The sequence below is a fragment of the Grampus griseus genome, assembly GCF_964374135.1.
Source record: "Grampus griseus genome assembly, chromosome: 6".
Lineage (NCBI taxonomy): Eukaryota > Metazoa > Chordata > Mammalia > Artiodactyla > Delphinidae > Grampus > Grampus griseus.
The window spans coordinates 112,880,162-112,895,683 of record NC_139000.1 but is presented as its reverse complement, the minus strand read 5'-3'; the positions used below and the strand labels follow the sequence as shown (position 1 = coordinate 112,895,683).

General features: G+C 46.9%; 1 protein-coding gene across 3 annotated transcripts in view; it reads left to right on the top strand.

Moving 5' to 3' along the window:
- The window catches only part of PALLD (palladin, cytoskeletal associated protein), a 400,580-nt gene that overhangs the window by 371,433 nt on the left and 13,625 nt on the right, over positions 1–15,522 (top strand). For 2 of the 3 annotated variants that reach the window (XM_082656727.1, XM_082656728.1), the window contains 4 exons: positions 1,848–1,946; positions 2,727–2,777; positions 3,923–4,144; positions 7,877–8,026. In XM_082656727.1, the coding sequence (XP_082512853.1) occupies positions 1,848–1,946; positions 2,727–2,777; positions 3,923–4,144; positions 7,877–8,026 (522 nt within the window). The remainder of the gene's footprint in view (positions 1–1,847; positions 1,947–2,726; positions 2,778–3,922; positions 4,145–7,876; positions 8,027–15,522) is intronic. The other variant, XM_082656729.1, reaches the window with a different exon arrangement.

Sequence of the window (15,522 nt, the reverse complement as noted above, 5' to 3'; positions counted from 1 at the left end):
ATTCTCCCTGAGATAAGTGGTACACGTGTAAGTGTACGTATTCTGGAAGTTTGCCCTGGCTCTGTCAACCAGAGCCTTTGATAGATTAAAACAAATACTTAAGGGAACTTTTTCAATCCAGGTAAAGGCATCTCTCCAGGTTTTTTTTTTTCTTTTTTTCTTTTTTTTTGGTTGTTTGTTTAAATATTCCTTATGGACTAACTCTTGGTTAAAAAGTAAGACTTCTATAAGCCCTTACGTTATACTATGTGTATTTATTTTTGTTATATATATATCATGTGTCTCACGTATAAATATATATTTTTGGTATTTGTCTGTTTAGCAGTGAATGACATTTCCAGTATTTTCCATAGATTTCCACATTTGAGAGTTTAAAAAAAACTAGAAAAGTAAGGTTTCCTTTCTTAGAAAATGAGACGCTGAAATAGCTTTTTCCTGATGTTGCACATCATTCCATACTTATTTCTGGCTTCTTAGAGCTCGTCTGTCCAAACGGCGTAGTAGTTTAGAAACAAAACTATGAAGTGACTTTGCTTCCTGGTGGGAGCAGGTACATCTGGTGGAGGCCTGGGTGTCACACGATGCTTCTGCTCCAAAGGAACAGGGTGGCATCGCTCCAGTCCTCGCTGGGGTGCTGCTGTAGTCGTCCCTGCAGACGTTAGGAAGGCTTTTAAGAGAGCAGGTATTTAAAACTCTCTCTGAAAACTGAATTCATGATTTTTTAACACACGTGAGAAAATTAAACAGCACCTTACTGTACGAGACATTCCGTGCAGCAGACACTGCCCCTGCCTCTTCTCATCCTCGCCCCCTTCTTTACGAAATGAAATAAGTGGAACTTCAGGTCTTTTGTCGTCTGGCACTTGTCTTATTTCTCTTCCCGGTCTCCGCTGGGACTGGAACCAGCAATTGCTGGAAGTCAGCAGTTTACCCAACATATTTTCCTGATGAGATCGTTTCCAGCAGAATTTGTGTCTAGATTCACAAGTTTGGAAGTTTATCTGAAATAACTTGTGCAGGATTTGGGGGGGGGTTTGTTTGTTTTGGGGTTTTTTTTTGGATTCTGCCGTACTAGTTACTCTCTATCTTGAATCAAATGCTTGTTTTTAAAATGCCCCCGATGGGCCGATGGTCATATTAGAGCCAGTGTCAAGAGCGGCCATCCGCCCAGCAGACAGAACACGAACGTGGACATTTCTCTCGTGTTTGGCCCAAAGCGCCGGCCGGTCGATGCAGAAGCCTCACCGCCCTCTTTGCAGACAGTCTCCCCAAGTAGGCTCGTGAGCCGTGGGTATCAGCTCAGCAGGCATCTTTCACGGCCCCTCTGCCAAGTCCACGTGTGTAGTCATCCTTTGTGGGTTATTGCATGTGCTTGTGTTCACCTCGGATACCCAACCCCTGGGAAGTGCTGTCAAAGCAGAGAGGACCGTCACTGCCCGCTGGCCTGAAACTCCCTCATCAGGCAGTTCTGAAGCCTGTGGATGGCTATGAAAATAACATTTCCTGTAAAAAGAACATTTTGCTGTTTCAGTATCTTTTTTCTCTATGTTTATCGTCAGGGGTAAATATATGACTCGTACTTTTAGGTGACTTCTCCCCTGTTGCTCAGTCTGTGCTCTGTCAGTTGGTGGCTCTCAGGATGGGTCACCCCACCTCCCAACCCAGGGTCAGGACCAGAAGGGCCGGGGAGAGCAGCTGAACAAGGGGAGGACTCCTGTGCGTACAGGCTGTCAAGGCGGAGAGGGAGCAGTTGCAGAGAACGGCCAGCGTGTTTGCTTTTTCAGCTCTTTTTCCTAAGGTGTGGCAGCATTGTGGTTTTTCTGATTTCTGTGACTTGCTTCGTCTAGAGGCTGACGTACGAGGAAAGGATGGCACGGCGGCTGCTGGGTGCCGACAGCGCGACCGTCTTCAACGTCCAGGAGCCTGAAGAGGAGGCGGCCAGCCAGGTACCCCGTTCCTCCTGGCTCCCCAGGGAAGCAGATTACCCTGTCCCCTCTCCCTGCCCTCCTTACGGACAGTCTTGGGGTCAGCTCTGTGGAGAGCAGAGGGCGGGTCAGAGGAAGGAGCATTGTCATCAAGTCAGCCTCCCAGCCAGCGTTTATTGAGCACGTACTGTGCTGAGTGAGTGGCGGGATTTATTTCGGTTGGTGACACCTGTTCATTTTATCTTCTTATCGATTCGTTTCTCTCCTTTCAAGTATCTTTCTGTTTTTTCCTGTCCTGGGCTGTAATGCAGAATAGGTTTGTGTGGAGGAACATATGTTCACTGACCTTGTCTGAAATCACTAGTGACTATTTCCAATTATGTTCTTAATATCTCGTCCAGGTAAAATACCTATGTACAGAAAAGACTCTGTTTTCCTCCACGGATGTAGTTATAAAGCACTAATCAGCAGAGAACCTAAAATGCTAACATTTTGTTCCCCTGTTAACACCAAAAAATAAGTCACTTCATGGATTTGATGTAAATAAACTGTTTTATAATCTCCACTGCTTCTGTTTGGAGTCTCCAGATGTAGTTCGGATAAAAGAAAGCTTTGTAACCCAAGTTTAAAGGATCAAGTAAACTCTTTCTTGTGTGTCTTAAGAAATGGATCAACCTTCAAAACCTGAAAGGTTCTCTGTGTTAAATATCGCTGCCACACAGCTTCACTTAAAGCTGCAAATCTTGTGAGATTCTTGCTGTTCTGTACTGGGCTTCACTTCTTTTTTTTCTACCATTGCAGGACCCTGGGTCTCCTCATGCTTCTGTAGGGAGTCCTCTGGATGGTCAAAAGGTCACGCTTTCACCTTTCTTTTCTTCCCAGTCTTTCCCTGTATCTCTTTCTTCCCTTCTTCCTCGTTTACCTGTGTATCTATAGTTAACTGCCACACATTAACTATAAGTACTCCGACCAGTGTCTATTTTCATTTAATATCAGATGGACAGAAATAACTGCGGTGTGATTTTCGTGTCATTTATTTACAAACTTGAATTTGATTCTGTCCTTTGTGGCTACTCTGAATTTTAAATTGTGAAAAGTTTCTCATTTGTTAAACCTTTGTAGGGGGAAAAAGAGCTAATTCTTAAACTGACTGATTTGATACTATTTAGACAAAACAACTTGTGTATTTTTTGCAGTTTTATTCATACTGTTGAATTTCTTCCTTCAAGGCAACAGACTGTTTTGTGAAGGTTGAGTACCTTAAGGGAAAACCTCGTTAAAACAACCTTTCATTTAATATTAAATAGAGAATATCTCATAATGGGCTGCCTTGTCTTTACTGTACTTTGTCAGCAAGAGATCTGCAGGCTCCCCCTTCACCACCAGAGGATGGTGACGGGGACTTTGCTCTGCTCCTGTGTTTTTCACCAAACATTTGACTGGACCGTCAGTCCTCGGGAGGAGAATGGCTGCTCAGAGCTGCAGAGCTGAGGGAGAGCCCGAGGCTGTGTGGCGAGTGTTGTTAGGAGGAGGGATTGTGGTACCATTTCTCCATCACTCGTTTGCTGGGAGGCCGAGTGACCTTGCAGCTGCCCCCCGCCTGTGCGGCTGCCCTTCTGAGCAAGTGCCCCACCAGACGGAGGAAGCAGTGTGCCGTCATGTTTACTGTTTATGAATGGTTTAGGAATGACTGTTGCCTTTTTCTTTCTTCTCCCCACCCCAAGAGAAGAGAGAAGGAAATTCATCTTCATAGTTGGTTTGGTTTTTTTTTGGATCATAGGACTTGAGGACAGTCTGAAATATCGTACATACTTACTTCCAGATGTTCTTTGTTTTATATGGAGCTGAATTGGGCACAGGCTCCTTTTTTTAGCTCTGTGGTAAAAAACATCACTGTCTTCTGGGCGCCTTACTGGAGAGGGGATAAGACGTGGGCCTTGGGGGACTTGGTACCGCGTGGACCGAGGTCGGTGACGTGACCCTTCTCTCTGATTCAGGAGTACAAAGTCTCCAGCTGTGAGCAGAGGCTCATCAGTGAAATCGAATACAGGCTGGAAAGGTCCCCTGTGGAGGAGTCAGGGGAAGAGGCTCCCTGTGGGGACGCGTCTGTGGAGAGTGGAGTGGCCCCATTCTTCGAGACGAAGCTGAAGCATTTCAAGATCTTTGAGGGGATGCCCGTGACCTTCACGTGCAGAGTGACCGGGAATCCAAAGCCGAAGGTGAGCTGCAACAAGGCTTCTTAAGAGTTATGTTCCCCAAGGATGCGTTTGGCTCCCAGCATGCCACACGCCATTGCAGCGTTAGGGGGAACGGGTGCAGACTAAGCCGCTCAGTACCCGTGATGTAAAACGCTCGAGTTCAGGGCCGTCCTCAGGAGGCACTGGAAACCAGCAAGGGTAGAAGAGTAGAACAGGACAGGACAGAATAGAATAGTAGAATAATGGACAAGGAGCCTTTCATAACCCACGTCATTTACTCATATGATGTTGCCATTGTTACACCCAAATTGCAGACGACCGGGCTGAGCTCAGGGGGGGTTAATGAACTTTCCCCGGGTCAGAAAGCTGTGAGTGGCCAGGCTTGAACTTGAATCCGCCCGTGCTCTGTACCAGACAGAGGAATAAAGCTATACCACAGGTGATGGAAACTGCAGATCTTTAGTCTACAAAACCAAGGCCTCCTGTGTTTACAGAGGCGGTGGAAGCAGGAATACTGTGAGAAAGGGTCCTCCGAGAAGCTTCTGGTACCGAGGATGAGGCCGGCCTGGCCGGAGCCCTATTCCTGCAAGCACGTGGGGATGCTGGAAGGAGGGAGGGTGGCCCTCTCTTTAAGGAGAGACTGGAATCACTGCTCACTGGCCCCGCAAAGTGGCAAACAGGACTACACTTTTCCCTAGAACTTGAGAGAAGAGAATAAAAGAGGCACCCATGAGAAGCTGAAACTCCAGATTCACACTCTCACAGGATACAGAGCCCAAAGCTGAGAAATTAATATGAAATTTAGTCCAGGATGATTATAATCCTAAGGTTTCTGGCAGAAGCAAGTAAAAATTGCCCCATAAGACTTCCACACTGGGGCCTGTCAGACATCTACAGGGCAGGAGGGGGAAAAAGTGAGTTCACAAGAAAAACTCACAGACCCTGCGAGCAAACAGGGTCCACAGCAAAAGAAACGGGAGAACAGAGGCCACGGTGCCACACAGGATAGAGCCGTCTTGAGGGGACTCCTGAAATTACTGTGTTTAAAGTGATGGAAACAATTCTAAAAGGAATAGACACTTTAGTGAAAGAATAGGACCAGAGACAAGGCACACGTAAAATAAGCATGCAAAAATGAAAGCTGTACTCCCTGAAATTAACATTTCAACAGGGGCTGGTGTGAAAGAGCCGGAATGAGACCGAGTGAGACAGGAGCAGGGGCCGGGCCGGGGCCACACCTGAAACTTTGGGGGGCTCGTGCTCTGGGCTCCCTCCGTTGTTCTGTTTTCACAGTAAGGAAAGTTTTACCACCATACTCTTTCCCTAAAACCGAATCCCAGCCCCACAGTCAGAAAAAGATAGACCAGAAAAATTAGCTTTATATTTTCAGAGCCATTGCCACCTCCTAATGAGACTTCACAAATCAACTGTTGTTAGAGGACACACGTCTGTATTATCTTGACATCATTGGATCATTGGTGTGTGTTCACAACCATGATATCAAATGCATGTATTAAAAATAAACATGCACTTTATGAGTGGAACTCATAATTATATCATGAACTTCCAAAATAGTCACAAAAAGAACCCCACGTTCTTTTTCAACCTTACTCAAGGCACGATTACTGATGGGCTTCTAAGGTCACTGAATCCTGTTCTTAAAGAACGTTATGTTCGCCCGAGAGGCGGGCTTTTGTTTTAACGTGACTGTCTTGTTCTCCTACAACCTTGAATGTTTCACGGCCGTTAAGAGGTTGATTTTCCAGAGCTTTTTCCTGTTAGATGTTCTTCTGTTTTCCTGGCTGCCATTCTTTTTCTTCCCTCCCTGGTTTATTGAGACCTGTTTCTCCTGCACATGTTCTAGCAATTATATTAGGATTGTTGGAGTGTGGAATACTCATCGTGTTTAAAAATATATATTTTTTTAGCTTATGGGTTTTTTTTTTTAATTTTTTTATTCTGCCCTTGACATGCTTGTTCCATTGAGATATGAGAAGATGGAAGAGAATTTCTAGTTCACCCTGTTTTCATCTCTTGTACCCTTCCTGTCCTGTCTCTTAGCAGTCTTGGTAAAGTTTTGGAACTGTCTCTTAATCTCATTTGAAAGTTGGATTCCAGGTACAATAGAGGTGAAAAATATGATTAAAGTAGAGAAATAGGGCTTCCCTGTTGGCGCAGTGGTTGAGAGTCTGCCTGCTGATGCAGGGGACACGAGTTCATGCCCTGGTCCAGGAAGATCCCACATGCCGCAGGGCAGCTGGACCCGTGAGCCATGGCCGCTGAGCCTGTGCTCCGCAACGGGAGAGGCCACAACAGTGAGAGGCCCGCATACTGAAAAAAAAAAAAAAAAGGAGAAAAATATTCTAAAGAACTGGCATAGAGGCAAGAATGCAAAAGGGAGAAATTATGTACTAATCACAGCTTCTTTGTTCCATTGGAAATAATCCAACCACTAAGAGTATGATAATTACAAAGTATCACGCCTTATGTAACTTACCTTTTAGAACTGGAAGTTATTAGTCTATTTGATGGTGAACTTTTAGGTTCTGGAGATTAATAATGTAGTTCCTATAAATGAACTGACTGAAAACTAAGGGTAGGAAAAGCTGCAGCGGTCAGATCCTTATTGTTCTTGCACTTATCTCCTGCCGTCTGTTTGTAGCCGTTCCCTGTCTTAGACATGGAAGCTTCAAGAAAGATTTTTCAGATTCAGAGGCTTTGACAGGGAGTGGAATTGGAAGGCCAGCTGTGGTCTCAACTGACATATCGATTTACATGCAGGAAGAATTTCATTTTAAAACTGCAGGCTCGGAACTAAGTTTCTTCTGTTGGGAATCAGGAATGCTTTTGGTTGCAAGGAACAAAAGTGACCACAAAGAACCTGCTATGGTTTGAAAAGGGAGGATGTATTTCCCTCCCGATGGCAAGCGTGGAGGGGCCAGTGCAGCATCCTGGCTGTGTTAGGGCTGCCGGCTCTATGACCCAAACTGTGGCCCGTCTTCAGCTGTGCAGTTCATGATCAAGTCAGAAATAATAACCAAACCATGGGAGACCCACGGACCCAGGATCTTGCTTAAAGGTGAGGGAGGGAAGGACGACCCGTAGAAGAACTCGTTTGACCATTTAGAATTTTCTTATTTAGTCAAGATTTTTACTTTATTTCTCACATTTATGTTTCCATCACCCCAAGTTAAAATGTTATTTGAAAATGATTATACATTTCAATACTACTGTGTTTTCTTTAACGTAGTGGAGCTGAGGAACTGTAACGCTCCGTCCTGTGCCCCTCCGCTGGGAATGAAAGTGATAGGGTTCCCCCATCACCCCCCTCACCTGCCCCAGCTCCTCACACCCTGTTCTGTTTGACACGATTCCAAGGAATCGCTGGGGTTTAGGTTCTGGTTTTGTTGTCTACAATAACCTTTTTACCTTTACAAGTAATACATTTTCATTCGGGACACTTGAAATAGAAGCAACAAGCAAACTGGGCGCCAGCGCTGAAACCATCACTGTCCTTCACGTAAATAGTGGATGAATGTAAATGCCTGCTTATAGACGTCTCCTTAAAAATAAAAAGCGGCTGTGTAATTTCTAAAACTGAGATAGAATTCAACTTGCTTGCCACCTACCCTTTTCCCTCAGAAGCCAAGGTCCTGCCCTGACGTCCTGCCTCGCGCTGTAACTCGGGAGCTCAGGGCGGCCCGTGCCCCTCCACTCACAGGGCCTCACCTTCATCTCTGCCTTCCCCCTCAGACCTACTGGTTTAAAGATGGGAAGCAGATCTCTCCCAAGAACGATCACTACAGCATCCGGAGCGACCCTGACGGGACCTGCTCTCTGCATACCGTGGCCTCCACCCTGGACGATGACGGGAATTACACGATCATGGCTTCGAGCCCTCAGGTGGGGATGCGCGGTGGCCTCGGGCCTGTGCCCAGGGTGGTGGGGTTTCCCGGGCAGAGGAGCTGCTGCTTGGCTAACGGGGAGTCATGCCTCTTTGACTTGAAACTGTTTTCCCAATTCTCCATCCAGCGTGTTTTCCCAGGATAGAAACATCCTTTCTTAATATTTATCTATTCCGTGAGATGTTTGTCTCCATGAATAATTCCGGTGCAGATGTGCATTCTTTCCATAAATATTATTGAGAACCTGATAATGTACACCTGTCATGTGGGTGGTGGAGCTGCAGTGCTTCAGGGGATGAGGTCCCGAGACAGAAGATAAGCCAGTAAACGAATGCATAAACCATGTGATTGCAGGTAGGGTTATGTTCTCAGGAGAAGGGAGAGTGAGGGGTATGGATAAGCGGTGGTAGGAAAACTCAGGAAGGAAAATGTTTAGAAGAAATACGCACACACCTAATTCAGTGGAATTTAAGTAATGTGGGAGTGTGGACAAATTACGATTTCGATAGAACATACATACAGCATTCAGCGTTCTTGTTTGTTTACACCCAGATGTTTTGTAGTTGCCCTTAGATTTAGGGTCAAAAAATCGGTTGACTACTTAGATTTTAACAGACAGCTACTGGGTACCATGTTCCCAATTCAAGCCTGCAAATTCTTTTTTATTGAATATCTTGTATATTTTAGGTGCTATACTGGGTACACAGAAATATGTAAGAAGTGATTTTGTGCCTTACAAGCTCAACATCTGACTGGGTATTTTATGAAGTCTGCAGAAATCATGTAAATGACGCACTTCTAAAAAAAATTTTATTTTATATTAGACGATAGTTGATTTACAATGTTGTGTTAGTTTCAGTTGTACAGCAAAGTGATTCACTTACACATATATATATATTCTTTTTCAAATTCTTTTCCCAGTTTGGTAAAAAACACTCTTTTTTAAAAAAGAAAGCTAAAGTTAACAGTTTTATTATGTAACTGATGAAGATTGCCCAGAAGTTATCTTTTTAAAAAATCTCTGATCTATTTATATCATTCCCTATTTCATTATTTCTTTTGAAGGAAATATTAAGTGTTAGAAAATGAAGAAAATGATACAAATCATTTTAGCAAAGCGTACAGACTTCTGAAAGTTTGTACAGTGTTATACCGTCCTCGGGTTACATTGTCATGTAAAGATACATTTCTGCAGTGATGGTAAGAGTGAAACTGAAATTGCCCGCAAATCAGGCTATGATCCAGGACAGCCGACTCTGCACTGACAAAGTTTCCAAGTTAACGCCTTCTTGAGTTTCTAACTTTTCAATCAACGAACACATGACCATCCCTTTGAAAAATAGTCAGAATCACAACCTTTACAATAAGTTACATTTTAATGCTTATTTGTGTTCATGTTGTTTGTATTTGAGGGAACGAAAGTGGAACTTTCTCTTTTTTTAATTATATTTTTAGTATGTTTCCTTGACTACTTTTTTTTTAATTGCATCTCTATTGCACTTTGTAGATATTGCGTTTCTTACAAATTGAAGTTTTGTGGCAACCCTGTGTTGAGTAAGTCTATCACTGCTGTTTTTCTAACAGCATTTGCTCACTTTACATGTCTGTGTTACATTTCGTAATTCTTGTTCTATTTCAAACTTTTTAATTATTATTACATTTGTTATGGTGGTCTGTGATCTTTGATGTTACTACTACAACTCTATTAACCAATTTCTATTTTCAGTTTTCTGCCTCTTAAAAAAGTAGTGGAGTGCTCAGCAAAATCCAGAATTTTTCTTTGCCCTGGGTTCTTCATTTCTCTTGTGCCCTGGAAAGGCTAGGGTGGGTTATGGAGCTAGAAAATTCACTGTGTTCCTTATGTGCTCACCATTCCTGGGGTCCCGCTGTCCACCTCAAGGCGTTTTTCCTAGTGAATGTTTTGAACTGTTACTGGAGTGAGCAGTTTTATAGATAGAACAAGAGAAATGTCACACTGCAAGTTTTGAGTCTGCTTCTAGTCTCTTCAGGTGACGTAGCTTTCCATGTGGGGAAGTTCTAACGGGAAGGACCAGGCAGGTGGCAGCGGGCAGGCGGCTGGGCTCCAGGGTGGCGGTCTCTGCATGGTTATTAAACCCCTGACCAACCAGGTGAAGGAGGGCTGAAGATGCCCGTTCAACATGGAAAAGGAGGAGGGGCAAAGTCAGAAGACGGAAGTGACGCAATGAAGACCAGGCGTGGAGACGTAGGGACAATTCGGAAGAGTCGGGGGTGCAGGTCGGGGTGCAGAGCCAGCACCCGGCACCGGGCAGGTCTGAGTTGGGTTCTGGCCGCGTGGCCTTTAGCAAGTCCTGAATCTCTGCGCCCGCTTCCTCGTCCATGAAGTGAGAAAAATAATACGAATTTAAACGATGCATGTAGAGCGCTTGGTTTACCTGACATGTGACGGGCTTCCAGTAAGCGCAGGTTGTTGCCACTGTTTAAGTTCGAGGACGCTAGTCCCCCTTCTCGGAGCAGCACCCTGAGCTGGCAGGGGCCGTGGAGCCCGGCTGTGTCCCTCCCTCAGCGCCGTGAGTCCAGAAGTCAGTGCGTGCTGGAATCTCTCCCCAGCGCGGTTCTGGCGCGGGCACTTCCAGCCTCCACCCTGGGAGAGGCGTTCCCGGCAGGGGCGGCTCGGTTGCGACTGCACGGCCGGGGCCCTGGGAGGAGGGCTCAGCTGCAGAGCCCACGTGCACAGCTGGGCTGGCGGGAGCCACGCCGCGGCCGGGAGGAGACCCCCCCCCCCAACGGCGGGGCGCTGCCCTCGTGCCGGGCCGTGCGCTCCGCTGCTTCACCGGAGCCCTGGCCACGCCCCCCGTGGCTCGCCCTGTCTGGTTCTTCGCCCTTTACCTTTCGGAGGCGAGACAGAGAAATGAGCAGTGGCCGTTTACCTCAGCTCACCAGGAGCCCGGCTCTTCTAGCAGACTCGCCCGTCCTGTCTGTGAGTCAAGCAAGCAGCGGTGTGGCCGCCCTGTGTCCCAGAGCCCTCGAGGCCCCGGGACAGGGCAGGTCCTGATGCCGGAATCCCGCTGGCTCTCGAGGTCGGGCCCCCGAGGATCCTCATTAACGGGGTGCGTTCTCGTAACTAGGCGTCTCCTTTCCTACTGAAATGACCGAAAGGCAGGCGTCTGAGGCGAGGCTCCTGAGGGGCATCTGAGGACATGCTAAGCGTGGGCGCTGGGCCTCAGCCTGACACGGTTGTGAGTCTTGGTGTTTAGGGTACTTGGCAGTCGCTCTTGCAAGTTTCTGAGTGAGTCGCCTGGTTGATGTCCGCGCGGGGGTGAGACTCCTCCTCCGGCCGGCTCTTCAGTAGCAGGTGTGTCCACACCTGCCAGGTGTGGGTTTTGTGAGTCATCACCGAGAAACTGGAGTGAACTTCCTGCCCACTTAGGAAAACGAAGTGGCGTTTCAGCCCTGACGAGCCGCGCCCTGTTGCTCTCCCTGCTCCGTGCTGCAGGTCGTCGCTTGCTGCTGTAGGAACACGTGACAGAAATGCTTCACGCTCCATAGTCTCACCTTCAGAAGCAGCTGCTACGGTACATAGTAAAGGACTTCGCCGTTCTCGTAATTTGTGAATGAAAACACGGTTTAAAAGAAGCATGATGTAAATAGGCACTGAAAATAAATCTCAAAAGTAAAAGCTAAGTTTTTCAAAATACGTTAGTCCCAGAAGCATAGCGTGGGGTCCGCTGACCTGGGCTCCCTGCTTCCTTGATGCCCTTTGATACCTTCATTTTTTTCCACGTTATGGAAGGACTTGGGTTTGGGAGGGAGACAACTCCATCTCTTTTCTGGTGCACCGTGGCCTCCACGATGTGAAGTGACAGAGGGAAAGAGGAAAAGGCTGATGGAAAAATGAGTTCGGTAATGAAACACGGACGGCCGAGCTCTCCAGAGCAGCGAAAGATAATTCCCGAGAGCCAACAGAAGGGGTGAGAAGCAAGGAAAGAGGAAAACACGGTCAGCAGGTTAGTTTATAGAATAATTTTCCACCTGGGTCAGTCCTCAGGGCATAAGGAACACGTTAGATGTTGTTGATGGCGTGCAGTTTCCACCTGGGACAGAACACACTGCTCTGGGCAAGCACTGGCCGTGGAGCATTCTCAGCCCGGCAGCTCCCGGGAGATGGTCGCGCAGTTGAGCGGGACCATAAGGGCCTGTGACGCGTTACAGCAGGCGGCCGCCGAACCGAGGGCCACAGGCTCCGCCTACGTCCGACTCTAATCCCATCCTGAAGACACGGCGGAATGGAAACACAAATGTTTGACTTTGTTTTGCTGCGTTGCTAGGTTCCCCCGTCCTGCTCTCTGGTTTGGAATGGCTGTCGTGCACTGTTGGCTGCGTCCTCCAATTGCATTGTGTGTGCGAGCAGCGGGCTTCCCTGAGACCTGCGGGCCGCAAGTTAGATTTCATAAACTGGGAAATGCAGATGTTTTGTCCGTAGCACATAAATCACTGGCCTTGCAGGAGGCCTCAGATGCGCATTACAAGCTGGATGATTAACAGAGAACCACCTTAAGAATTCAAACGCGTGGTTTGCGCTGTAGCTTTAAACACTGAGGACTTGTCTGGAATAGAAAAGCAGTGAGCAGCTGAGTTCAATTTAAAAGGCTGGTGTTTCAACGTTATAAGGTTTTCTGGCACCTTCCAAGCTTCCCTTCAGACATTCACTTCCGTTATTCCTTCATGTGTTAATGATAAAGCGAAATGAAACGAGACAGTTGAAAGCGAACAGACAGCGTTAATGTACCCCTGAGCCTGCAGTGACGGCAGTTTTACTGGGTTAACTGGCACGTTTGTAGGATTAAAATCACCGAATGCTCATTTTGGATGACCTTCCTCAGAAAACATTCAGACTTAAAAATCTCAGCTTCCTGTCGTGCACTTTGGAGGCATCTTTTCAAAAATGCTTCCCTGGGTTCTGGACTGAAAATGTCAGAATTATACCACTCGCTACTTTGGTTGCTTTCTAAGTAGTCCTGTTCACTTGTTATTAGTAATATATTTCGCCAGTATCAGTATATTATCAAACTCACAGGTCTGCCTCCTGAATTCCAGGCCCTTTCCCCTTTCTGTTCCAAAGTGGAGGATGGTGTGGGAATAAGAAGGTGATAAATGACAACATATGCCGTTTTCTTAAGTTTGGGAAGTTAAGAAAGATTCTGGGGCAGTATTTGTAGGGTTCTAAGCAATCGCAGTAACAATCTTGACAGCGTGCTAGAAATGTGTGCTCTTCACGGAGCAGCGTGCCAACCTGTCACCGTGTGTTTGGGAGCGGGGAAAGGAGATGAAGTGCATCCCAGGCACAGGCAGTGCTCAGGGTTGGGCAGGACCCCTTTCCTCCTGGGCCTCGGACGCAGCCGTCAGACACCTGGGAGGTACCTGTGTGCGTGGCGCCCTGCAAGCACCAGCGTGAGGTGGGGAAAGGTTGGTCTGCTCTCCACAGTCTCCCTCCTACGCTTGGAGTACTTGGCTTTTCCTCTGGAGTAAACTGCATCCTAATACCAAAAAAAGAGAGAGAGGAAAGAGAGGAAGGAAAAGGAAAGAAGGAAGGGAGGGTGGGTGGAAGGAGGGAAGGAAGGAAACTCCATTCATATGGAAAAAAATGGTGTTGAACGAAACAGTTCCTATCCATCTGGTGGTTATTATAGTTACATCTGTATCCAGTGCTATAAAAATTTAACATTTTGAGCGTTTAGCATGTGCCAGACACACCACCAAGTACTTGACCCCTGTTAACTCGTTCAGTCATCATAAGAGCCCCTCCCTGCAGGATGACCAGCAGGGTCCTGTTCCACAGGTGAGGACCCTCACCTAGGGGTATGTCGCCTGCCTCGTCTTTCCACTGTAAGGGACAGAGCTGGTTACAAACCCAGGGCAAAGGAGCCAAGGGCAGGCATCTGGGGCTCATCCCAGCACTGAGAGCCCTGAGGGGCCGGGGGGCACTGGTTAAAAGAGGCCTCTGAAGGAACCAAACAAGGTAAGAGCATACCGCGAGCAAAATACGTCTACTTGGAAAATTTCACTGGAGTCAGACAAGCTGCTGGGCCCATAAAAATCACCTTAATGTGCACACCTGATGTCACAGACCCAGAGAAACACAGCACCAGCAGCGGTGGCGGCGGAGTTAGCAGTGATGATGACATCGAGGACGTTTACTACTAACAAGATCGTCGTGGATTATATCATTTAATCTTTGCAGCACCCTTGTGAGGCATAGTGCCCCACCTTTTACAAAAGAAGAAATGTGGGCTTGAACAAATTTAGGATTTGCCCAAAGCTTTAGGAAAAAAGTCAAAACTCAAATCCAGGTTAGAGGAATTTTTTTTTTTTTTAGCACCATTATCTGCTTCCCCAAATTCAAGGTTTAAGGTTGAATTTAACTTTTATCTTTATCTAACGACATACATCATTCGTTAATACTCACTTCCTTGGTGGATCCTCTGGGTTTTATACCACAAGGAAGAATCCACCCAAATCACGTAACTCTTTTAATCTCTCCAAATTAAAATTATTTGCCGAAGCAGCGAAGCAGATAGTAAGGAAACCATAGCATCAGTTCAATGGAAGCTATTTGTGTGAAAACAAAACATACAATCCCTTGTCCTCAAGCTCCAAAAGGAATCATGGGTCTTCTGTGTCCCAGCCGTGATGACACATCAGCTGTGTAATTTATAACGGGCTCTTCTAAGCAAGTTATATCTAGATTTTCTGTAGCAAGTACAGACCAGGAGGGGTTCGATGGAATTGGTGTACAGATTTCAAGCTACTTTAGGGAATCCCAAGTGTTTGTAAGATCAGCGTGAGAGAATTCATATCGTGTGGCCTGAACTTCAGATACAGTTGATCTAAGTTGGAAATAACTCCCCTCATAAAGTTATATACTTCATTATACTTGGACATTTTCGGGAAAGGCAGCGCTTGTGGCCTCAATGGAGGAAGGTGCGTGTCCCGCGGTACAAGACCGCTTGAGTTTGTGTGTTTACAACAGTTCCTGGGTCCTTCCTAACCCTCCCGTCTGCACCGGTACTGTGTCTTTGCCTTTCCTGGTGACTATGGCCTGAAGAGGTCCAGGCTTTGGGGAGACCCCGAGGGCCCCTCCCTCCATCCTGCCGTGGGGTCCCCCTCCGTGTCCCCACCAGCGTCCTCTCAAGGGGGGGACTCAGAAGGCGGTTCAGGACCCACAGAACCCCTCTGCTTTGGTCACCTGTTTGGCCACCTGCAGTGACAGTGGGGGTCAGGGGTCAACTTTACTTTGACTCTAAGCGCTCCCTTCAGCCTGGAGCTATAGAACTCACCAAGGACGAGGGTGAAAAATCAGTCTGCGTCTCATGTTCCTGCCCTGCGTACTCCTTCTCGGTCATCGTCAGGGTTTAGGTGTCCTCCTGCTCGTCCTCCGGGGCCCTGCAAGGAGCGAGCAGAGGAGACCATCTGCTTTGCTGCTCTGCTGGACGTAGGGAGAGATAAGTCCAGACC